The 11753-nt window shown below is 35.9% G+C and overlaps 1 protein-coding gene across 2 annotated transcripts; it reads left to right on the forward strand.

The window, feature by feature from the left end:
- The first annotated feature begins 4251 nt into the window (after positions 1–4251).
- LOC104607514 (glyoxylase I 4-like) lies at positions 4252–7343 on the forward strand. Of its 2 annotated transcripts, none has more exons than XM_010273171.2 (4): positions 4252–4502; positions 4679–4787; positions 4902–5106; positions 6740–7343. In XM_010273171.2, exons 1-4 carry the CDS (start codon positions 4333–4335, stop codon positions 6835–6837), a joined length of 582 nt encoding a protein of 193 aa, XP_010271473.1. In that variant the 5' UTR covers positions 4252–4332; the 3' UTR covers positions 6838–7343. The 2 variants fall into 2 exon arrangements, with proteins under 2 accessions (XP_010271473.1, XP_010271474.1); XM_010273172.3 differs by having other exon boundaries at positions 4902–5087.
- Positions 7344–11753: the final 4410 nt, after the last annotated feature.

Raw genomic sequence — 11753 nt, forward strand, 5'->3', positions numbered from 1 at the left:
TTGAATCATGTTTGCACTCATGTTTAGGGCATTATGGGATTGGGGGATGATCCCCCACCCACTTGTGTAACTCAGTTACTCCATGGAGCAACAATTTTAATTTTAAGCCTTCTTGGCGCTTTGACCTCTACAAATAAATAAATAAATAAAGACATCTTTCAAATTATCAATTAATAAAATTAATCAACTTTCTGTTTTTCCTATGCACCATATGGGCCCCGCTAGTAAAGAAAAAAAAGATGCACTCTACTTAAATGAAAACTTGTAAAATTTTAGAAGCTTCTTTCAAAATCAGTCTCTTGGAGGTGTTAGTTTTCGTAATTTGAAATTGAATACAAGATTTGTAAAGGTTTTTCCTACATTTTCCTTCAAACTAAACACAGCCTAAAAAGAAAATTAAAAACAAAGAGTATCGATCAGATTATATGATTTTGAAGCATATCCATAACTCTCTCTGCTACTCTCTTTTTTTTTGATAAAACAAATAGAAAGAGCTCGGCGGAATTAAGTATATTTGTTCTCCCTTAGGCTGTATTTAGTTTAAAAGAAAATGTTGTCTCTTTTTTTTACCTTTTTTTTTCAAACCAAACACAGCCTTAATTAAATCTACAAAGCACGTAGTTTGTAATTTGTATCACTATTTTATATATCTCATCAACCATGGAGCTCGTTTAGTTATATTCAAAATCCCGGTTTCTCCTTCCTCGAGTTTCTTTTTTTTTTCTTTAAGCTTCCTTAAAAAATTGTTGAACAGCAAATCTTAGGCGAGTTTTCAAAGGTCTACCCAATCTGTGGTGCGTAGTACTCCCTCTACTAAGTACATATTACACTACACATTTTATGCGTGTGATCCGGCGCAAGTTAAGAGAAATTTGGCATGTGATATGTCCTTTATTTTTCTTGTTAGTATCTCAACCTTCAATCTGATTCGCAATTTTTTGATAAATTATTCAAAGATTAATTCGCCAAAATTAAGAGATTTGATTAATCAGATTTCTCACCATTTGATTAGTTACCATTTTTATGATACCAGTTAATTAGTTAATTCGTTTTTCAGTATCACATTTGATTATCCAAAAGAGTACAATATAAAGAAATTAGGCTGTGTTTGGTTTGAATCAAAAAGTAGTGAAAGGAAAGATAGGAAAACCTGTACAAATTTTGTATAGGTTTCTTTGTCTTTCCCTTCCTTTCCTTACATTTTTCTTCAAACCAAACATAGCCATAGGGAGAAAATTGGATGTTTGAAAGAAAAAAAAATACTATTACCCTAAAAGTACAAATACAAGGAAATTAGAGAAAAAAAAAAACTGAATGTTTAAAAGAAAGAAACAAACAAACAAAAAAAACAACTGGTTAGGGAAGGGTTTAGTCCTGTTGTGTAGCTCATACAGCTTGGGTTGTTTGAAGCTTCATGTGCATGATAATATGACACATTAAGATGGAAATTAAAAAGGCAAATAAAGAACTAAATGGAATAATACTGTCACGTGCAACAAGCCCCTAAACAGCCAAGCCTTTTCCCAAATTAGGAGAGACAGACCACGTTTTAGGCTTAGAGAAATTTTTTTAGCAATTGTACGGGACGCCAAGATTATCCTAAGGAGATCAAATACTCTTTGGAAGGGTTTTCATGCAGAAATTCACATATGCACCTCACAGAGCATGCCCCACAGTACATTCCAACCGTGAATTTGGAACATCTCCCAATGATAAGCATGGAGATATTCCCAATGCATACTAAAATGTGCATGTGGGGCCTTTTTGGGATGCGCTCTGTAGGGTGCAGATGTGAACTCTTCATGCAGCGGCTTGTAACTTTGTGAGGTAGGCCTCGCACAAATAGCCTATATAAACTATGCTTTGTGAATTACTTAGAAAGCCCAAATCTGATTGCCATTCAGCTAAAAAAGTGGATTTCAATACTTGTTTTAATAACTTCCTCAAAGTGGTAGTTCAACCAAAGCTTCAGTCCTCTCAACTCGCAAGTAAGCCCTAAATCTACACACAGCTAGCACAAGTTTACACAATAACTAAATACCTTCATTATTTTTCTTAAATCTTGTCCTTGGCAGACCCAAGTCCCAACTGATGCTATGATACATCAAGTTTACCCTCATTTTGCCATTCCATTATTTAACACTCGAGCTTTCTATTTTCCATTTTTTTATAGGCATGTTCAAATTAATGTAGAGAGTGTTTGGCATCATTGGTGATTATCTGCCTCTAGCTCAAAAAAAAAATTAACCACAAATAGGGCCCTTGCTTCGAAACTCACAATAATGTGGCAAATTAATTAAGAAATTAAGGAAAAATAAAAATAAAAATAAAAACTGCTTTTCTTTGAAAACAAAAGTGTGAAAACCATTTTTTTGCTAATGTGACAGTTGCTTTTTGTTTCGAAAAACAAAACCAGTAATATTGTTAAACACCCCACAAGGCTGTGCTTGGTTTGAAGAAAAAAGTAGGGAAAGGTAGAAAAACCTTTACAAAACTTGTATAAATCCCCATACCTTTCCTTACTTTTTCCCTAAAAACAAACATAGCCTAAATCATCAAATGGGCATGCATCCAACAAACCCCCACATGTCAAATCCTTCTTAACCAAATTAAAGATTACTATAAAGATTTGACTTTCTTGATCTCCCAACCAAATGATCAAACCTGCAATTCCAATCGTAACATGTATATTAAACAATTGGGCCACGAATGATTTCATTGGCAGACTTTCGAGGAGATTGGAAAAACGTTTTGATGAAATCCACCAAACAAATTAAAGAATCTACATTATCAATATATATTAGTATTCGCTCAGCTATCAACTGCACATGTAGCGTTGGGGTCGAGCAATTGCACTCGATTTGGGAAGGAGGTATATTAATGAATCAGCTTACTTGGAGCATATGGAGGCACCAACACATGCATGCGTCATATTTTAAGTCCTCATGACTCATTAGCCACTGTCCTCTTATGTTTAATGGAAATACTCTTAATTAATCATAAAATCAAGAAAATTATAATAGCTGGATCAATCAATTAATTGAGCAATGTTATTTAAATCAAGCTTGTATCCATACAATATTTCAGATCTACAGTATAAGATAGATTAGTATTACTTAAAAAAAACAAGAAATTAGTACATAGCCAGTGACTTAAAAAAAATAAAGATGAAAGAAAAATATGAGATGTTAATTTATTAATTACTTTTTTAAGTCAGGATTTTCTGCCTGTTAAGGGCTGTTTAACTAATAATAACACCCCACATCATTCATCAAGTGTATATGCCCCACAAAAAAGGGAGAATGATGGTTCAGTCTAGTGTCAGAAGTTTTAGGCCCAAAATACAATTAGGGTAGATGTCAGCTCAGAATTGATGCTAATTTACGGGGGCATTGATGTATAGAATGAAGATTTTTGACATTTTGAATATTTATAAGTTTACAATGGAATTCAGAAATCTGCATTGAGCCTGTCCATACTTTTCCGAAAAAAAAAAACCATTCCGTCTCTCACTTGAAATGCTTGACATGGGGCATAATTAATATTATTACTTCATTAGTTAAACAATCTCTACATGAGGCAGCTAATCTGGCTCAAATGTTTTCCTCATATTAATGAAAACATCTATGCTACCTTAAGACATGATAACTGAAAGACTTTGACTACTCAAAACATCGTCCCATGAATTTGATAAATAACCACATGATTGATTACCACTTTAATAATCCATACCCATTGGTTACAAGCTTTTCTCTGGTATCATCCTTGAATGCCATGTTAATTCCACGTACATATTGCAAGATTTTGGCCACTTGATGTCTGCCACGTGGCAAATGGAAAACTTGAGCTAGGGATTAATCTCTTTACTAATCAGTGATCAGTGATTATGCAAACAAGATAAGCTTAATTTAAATTAATTATATAACTTATATTATATATTTACCTTACAATTGAAGTAGTTATATACGATAGATCGGCTGGCGAAAGGTGGACAAGGACATTACAGTACCCCCCCCCCCTTCTACATCGAAAGAATGCTCTAATTAATTAAGATTATTTTAAAAGAATTAACCAGACAAGCCCATAGAATTAGAGTAGGATTAATCACTACAAGCATTATTGTATGACTCGGATCCAGCTAAAAAAAAGGGTTTCTTTATTATGGAGTTAACGTGTATGATCAATTAAACCTAAACTTTGAAATACTTCTCTTGACTTTTCTCCCTTATAAATGCATGCAGAGAGAGAAAGAGCTCCCACCCAATTCAGTTTCCACAGTGCGAGGAAGGGGGAAGAGGGGGAGAGGGAGAGAGAAAGAAAGAGAGAGACGATATGGGAATTGTTCAAAAAGAAAATATTGTTAACTCTCCTCTTCCATTGTTCTCCCTCAACCATGTCTCTTTTCTCTGCAAATCTGTGACAGAAACGGCTAAGTTCTATCAGGAAGTTCTTGGGTTCGTCCTAATAAAGAGGCCCTCCTCTTTTGATTTCGAGGGAGCATGGTAAGTTCTAAGATTTCTTGACATGGTGCTCCAGGTTATGTTCATCCATGAATGAACATCCCCAAGAACGGTCAACTTAATTAGCTTTCAGCAGCAAGTCAACGATTGATCGATGAATCAGTTAAAGCTTAAGCATGATAATAGATTGAGAATTCTGAGTTAGCTTGTTTTTGCAGGTTGTTCAACTATGGCATTGGAATACATCTGTTGCAATGTAATTCTGTTAATGATGTTCGTAAGAAGCCACCCTTCATCAATCCAAAAGATAATCACATTTCTTTCCAGGCAAGAAATAATTAGCGTGGTTCATGATCATGAATGTTATATATAATAGTCGCGCTTATTAAGCTTTATATATAATATAATATAATATTGATTAAATTGATCATATATATACAGTGCACAGACGTAGAGGTGGTGAAGAAAAAGCTGGAAGAGATGGGAATGGAGTATGTGACTACTGTAGTGGAGGACGGAGGGATTGAGGTTGATCAGCTCTTCTTCCACGACCCAGATGGATACATGATTGAGATCTGCAACTGCCATAAGCTTCCCGTTCTGCCTATCTCTGCATGCCCCCTCAAGGTGCCGCACTCCAACGAGAGTGAGTCAAACCTAGCTAGTTTAAACAGTTAAAACATAACGAAAGAAAAAATTTGTCCGTCTACGTTAGACACCTTTTGCTGTCCATATAGCTCTGCCTCTGCCGGATTGACACGTTAGGCTTAGGGATACAAACAGATCGGCGGATTCGACACTGTTTATGTCGATCCAATAAGATCTGATAGGATTCGACGGTAGATTGGATCTGAGATCTTATTCGATCCAATTTATTTTCTTTAAAAATTAATAGATTATTAAAAAATAAAATATATTATTTTAAATAAAGTAAAAACAAAAAAACAAGTATTTTTTAATTTTTAATTATTTTCATCATATATATACATGTTTTTATAAAAAATAAATAATATAACAAATTTATAAAACTATATTTATAAATGGATCAATCCAATTCTAACTCTAACTCTAACTTAATCTTTTTCTTTTTTTTTTCATAAATGGGTCAATCCAATTTGTTTGGATGGAATTTTTGGGTTGGGCTCAAATTGGAATAACTTATTTATTTTATTCTATAGGGTTGAATTGGACAAATTCGTCAATCTTAGCCAGACCAAAGTTAAATGGAGTTCATATGTTTCAACCCTGAACTAAAAAAGAAACGTTTTCAAACCAAACTTTTGAGTCAAATTTGAGATGGATAATATTTGCAAGAGAAAATTTTGCCGGATCTCCATTCTCTCTCATCTCTTGGCTCCCAAGAGAAAATTCCAAGCTCCATCACTGAACCTACACCTTATGCTCACAGAACACTGACATAAATTGGCCAGCCCGCTGTATATGATTTTATCTCTTGTCAATCCAAACTCATCACAAGCAACTATTTTCCTATGGGATTGGCACTTTCTTGCCACCTTCAATAAAATACTGACACATCTGAAAATATTGAATAATTTATGTTTATTGGTTTAACGTATCTGTGTGCTTTTATTGGGAGTAACTTTTTGTTTGGTAAATTATTGGGGGTAACTAGGAAATGCTCCGGCAGTCACAGCTAACTCTACATTAAAGTGAATGAAACATATGAACTCCATTAGGGTTGAAATTTTGCCTGATCTACATTAAAGTGAATGAAACATATGATCTCTATTTTCTCTCATCTCTTGGCTCCAAAGAAAGATTATTTTGGTCAGGAGTGTTTATGGTAGTTCGGTTCAGTTGTAAGTTGTTTGGTCAACCAAATTGACCTGGTCAAATTGGGGAATTGTTCACCCGAAATCGACAGATCATTAGTGAAAACTAACCAATTTGGATTGTATTGATTTTGGTCAATTTTCGGATAGCCAAAGTGAAACTGATCCAATTTAGTCAAATTGATTGGTTTAATTAGTTTGATGAACAATGACTGATGAAATTAATTATTGTTATTTTTGTATTGTAAAATATTATTAAAAGTAGTATATATAATATAAATAATTGATAATTATTTATATTGGACTATAAAATATAAATAATTATTAATTATTTAAAATTTTAAAAATATAAAACAATTGTATACTTTTATATATTTATATTGTTTATCTTTCACTTAACAAATCCCATGCATCGCACGATTCCCACTAGTTCTACTATATATCCAATAATAGGAAAAAATCAACATTTATTTTATTGTTGTACAGGGAATCAAGATATGAGCATGAAGACTCTTTGTTCCGCTAAGATGGAAAGTTGGATGATGGAGAATTTAGTCAATGACACGATCGATATCGCAATTTAATTCTTAGAGAAAGTTGAAATTTGTTGTTTAATTTTTCTATCTTTTTGTGTAACTGGATTTGAAGTTTTGTGAGTGAACTCAACTCAACATTTGTTTGTTTGTCCATACATATTAGAAATATTTCCAATTAGTTATTTGTTGATGCCTGTAAAAATCCTTCCTACCCGTGTTGTAGAGTGAGGGTAGGAAGAAGATTGTTTGTTCTGAAGGAGTAAAATAGTTTTGAATAAGTGACCCAAATCATTAATACTTCAAATGATGTTTTGAATGATGCGGTTCTACGATGCCGTGGGTGTGCAATAAGTCAGCCCATCACCAAGCTTGTGTTTCATGAGTTGTCTTGAAGGATTCGTGCATCTGCAAAATTTGCCTTTCAGTGTAGACTGTCTGTGAGAAGAATGTGCACTAGATTCAGTTTGTTTGTAGTGCGAATTTCATTTGCAATGGTGTTAATGTACGAAAGTGTACAAATAGGCTGAATGTAGATTCTAATTTACTTTTGCTTCAGATTCAACTTTGTCTTATTTATTTGTGAGAAGTAAAATAATGTGGTCTTCATCTTATATGAAAGAGAATGGATATAGGGAGAGGATTATTTGTTTGGAAGTAAGGGAAGAAAGCACGATGATGTTATCCTTACTTTAAATGAGGGAGAATTGATGTAGGAAGAAGGTGGTGTAAATGAGAGAGAATTGACAGTGCAAACTTGCGCTGTCAGTATGAAACAAAAAGTACAAATTTTGTATTACCTAGGAGTGCAAGTCATAATTACAAACAAACGATTGCAAAATTGGACCAGGTGCAAAATTTGTTATTTGGTTGAGATTTGCCCTAGAAAGCTTTAATACTTTCCTATAAACAGTTGGGATTTGCCAATTAGAAAATAGGGTTAAGTACTCTACAGCCCAATGCAGAATTCTGAATGACAGCCCCCATAGTCTATTAGTAGCCCCTCCCCCCCTATAAATCGCATTTTGTTCATAAATTTGGCATCAATTCATGGTCAGGATTCATCTCCCCTGTATGGTGGGACTACAAAATTCTGACCTGGACTGATCAGTCATTCTCCCTATAAAATACCATGCTTACTTTTTAAGGGTGCAAGTCTAAGTGGGCTGGGCCAAGTTTATTGGGCAGGCCTAGATAAGAATTTGGCTGGGTCCAATTGAAAAATAAAAAAAAGCCCGCAGTTTTGAGCTCAAGCCCAAACCTATGTAAAGTTGCGGCGGAGGCTTTTTCGTTCTACATGCGTTGTCCTTGATCTACATTAGTAGTAGTAAGTCCAGGTATGTGGTCCTCAAAACTGAGCAGATATTTGATGGTTCTCATCCCACACTGCGGAGGAGACATTTATAGGTCATATGACACGAAACTTCCCATGTATGTCTTTGAAGCAAATGACACTTTTGGTGGGCCTTGAGCTCGCTATGCGTCGGTGCTGGATCTGCTACAAACAAGATGTTTGCAGTGGGCTAAGTAATCCCCAGTCATGAGTACTGTTTTACAGCCCATTGGTACAACTACACCCCAACATAACAAATGGGAGTCATCGCTCATCAGTCTTGGTTTCTTCTGTTCTTAAACATTCGGTTGCTTTTGATCTCAAACAGTGTTCACACTTTTACATTTATCTTTTGTTGTTTCAGTTTAACAGAATACATGGGTTTTTGATCAAGCAAGGTGCAAACTGGCCAGTTGCTTAGCCTCAATTTCTACCTGAGCAAAAACGGGTATTAGTTGAACCTTTTTAATTTCTCGAAAATTGGAGACTCACATTTATTGGATTCAATTGAATAAGCCAATAGATCAAATACACCAAATACAATTCTAGATGTATTGGCTGATGGACGGTGTTTTCTTTTTTTATTATGAAAAGAACAAAAGATCAGCCTGGCTGAAATGCAATGGGTTTAGTATGACACTAATTTGTAACAGTTTGACACAAAACGCACTAGGACCCCGTTTATTTTTTGGTAAGTTATTTATACAGGTAAATGCATTTACCTGAGTAAGTGTTTTGTAGGAAAGTCTTAGCAGTGTAAGTGCATTTACCCATGTTCTTTTATTTCCTATGTGAATAAGACAATGACCATTTTATCCATAAAAATCCATCATTAAAAGGGGCATTTTTGTCTCGTTCAAGTGATGACAATTCCCCCCACCACCACATGGGAAAGTTATTTATTCACCTAGGAGATGAATGTGATACCAAAAAAAATAAATTAATGAGGAGGATCTGATTGGTTCGAGGTTTTTTTTTTTTTTTACATCTATTATCATATTTGAGAGGTGAATAATTAGTGAACGTATATCTTTTTTTTTTTCATTGGTTCGTGTACTGGATCTGTTCACCACAAAACGTTGTATACATACATTTACATCCACACATTGGAATATCTCTTGAACTATTTTATTGGAATATCACATTTTATTGTCATTAACCAGGATATGTTTTCAACGTGTCTTCTGTGGTGTTGTGTTATGTGCACATGGATATGACTAGTGTTTTGTGGTTAGCAGATCCATTATTCATTTCGAGGGTTGAAGGCTGAAGCAAAGTGGCTTCTAGTCTTTGGAGATATTCCCCACATGATCAGCCTATAAGTTATGTTTGGCTTTTGGTTTTTTCAAGAGAGCCCAAGTTGACTGTTAGTCAGTCGTTCGAAGGATTGTATACTTTCAATAGGACTGTCAATTGGATTGAATTTGGTCTAATCTCATTTACAAATGGACCCAATCTAATCCAAGCCATTTAAATGTCCATTTATATATAAAAAATCTAGAAAATATAAAAATTATAAAAATATATTAAAATAAAAAAAAAATCTGAAACATTAAAATCAAAGCTTCTTCACAAAATGTTTTCTTAAATTCATTCTTTCTACGTATCAACAACTTTTAAGTTCACAAAAATAAAACCATGCTAAACAATCCTAGACCTCCTTACATTCTCCACAGATCTATAGAAATTGAAAGCATGTCATGATATCTTCATAAACACACACACACAAATTTCAAATTCGAAGCGTATGGCCCACTTCAAAAAGCTACAAGCCGCTATCCTTCATCCCTCCCAGGCAGGCTTGAAGGGCTGTCCGCTTTTCAACCTTAATCTACATTTGTCTAGGTCTAGTCAGATTGACCGGTTTTCATGAATCTAAATCCGGTTTGGGACTTGAGAGGTCTGTCCGCTTCAGCCCTCCCAGAAGGCACTTAAGAGTCCTTGAGTGTTGATGAGTATAAAGCCGACCTCCGAATTATCGGACACATGGCACATTTGAGTGAACTGATCAACTTATCTTCAGCTCAGAGAACATCATCTTGCTGTCATCTCAAAGGATAAGATTCACCTCAGACTCCTCAACTTCTGCTCGGATATATGGGCTTCACTGGCCTTTGACCTCGCAAAGGACTCTTACATAGTAAGATGAGCTCCTTTTCCAGGAGAGTCTTCTCTCTACATTTGCCCATCGAGTGACTACCTGGCAGTACATGCAACAAGATCATCAACACGTGAGGTAAACCTGCTAGGTAACCAATCTCGGGCCCGCCACATGCACTGAAGACATGAAAGACAGATCGACACTGCATGTCACATCCATACACCAGGTGGCTAAATAGGTAGCACCAATTGGGCTCCAGACTGGATCCCAGGTGTCTCGGTCGGGTACTAGCTAGCCTGAACTAAGCCACTAGTGTCTAGATCGAGCATTATGTGACCAAGCTCGAGTAAGAGGTGTCCTGATAAAGCTCCAGGTGTCTTACCCGAGTTCCACCGAGGCAAAGCAAGCTCTAGGTGTACAGATGGCAATTTCCCCCATAAAGCTAGGGCCCCACCCCACCCTGAATTGGGTGGGTTTTCCCCAACCCTAAACAAGGACAAGGAAAAAATATTTTCCCCAAATCGGGGACGGGGCGGGAACGGGTTTTATATATAATTCCCGAACCCGCCCCAAACCCAAAGGTAAATTAGTAAAGTATCTCTATGTTTAATATTGATATTTAAAATATCTCTAAGTTTTTCCTAAATTCTTAAAATCCTAGGATCCCATAATTTTATTTTTGAATTACCCCTAAAGTATTATAATTTAATTCCTAAAATACCCCCAAATTTCTATATCCTATGTATAAATTGTTCATAAAATATATAATTTTTAAATAATTACCTTGGAGTGGGGAAAATTCGAGGATTCCCCGTCTTCGATGGGGAGTGGATGCCCCGCCCCGCCATTGGGGATGGGGCGGGTACGGGGCAAAGTATTTTGACTTCAGGGCGGGGACGGGGAGGGGGTGCCCCGCCTTGTTGCCATTCCTATCTAGGTGTTCCAAGGCTATGACAGGTGTCCTACATCTGCCCAACACGTATACATCCTGATAGGTATATCGAAACCTATTTAAGGGGTTGGTGAACATTCAATATATTTTATGAATCCTTGAATTCTCAATCACTTCTAAGTACTTGGTATTGACTTGACCATCAGAACTACAAGCCCGGGATATCACCTCAAGCTTTCTAACTTTGTCTCCTTGTACAAGAAATCACGAAGCTCATTCAGAGACCACCACTTTCTGGTGGCATCAAGTGTAAATCCAGTTTGAGACTTGGAAGGGCTGTCCGCTTCAACTCTCCCGGACATGCATTTTTAAGGTTCTTTGAGTGTAAATCCAATTTGGGACACGGGGGCTGTTCCGCTTCAGCTCTCCCAAAAAGACACTTGAAGGTTCGATGAATTTAAATCCGGTTTGGGACTTGGAGGGCTGTCCACTTTAGCGATCCGGTTTGGCCAGTTTTCATGTAAATTCGGTCCATAGAGGTTTAACCGGTGGTCGGCTACGAGTATAATCTCCACCCACATTTGTTTTTGATTTTATAAGGATTAATTATTTATATATCTTATAGTTTTAGAAAACTACTT

The sequence above is a fragment of the Nelumbo nucifera genome, chromosome 5 (genome assembly GCF_055504915.1).
Source record: "Nelumbo nucifera cultivar China Antique chromosome 5, China Antique-T2T, whole genome shotgun sequence".
NCBI lineage: Eukaryota > Viridiplantae > Streptophyta > Magnoliopsida > Proteales > Nelumbonaceae > Nelumbo > Nelumbo nucifera.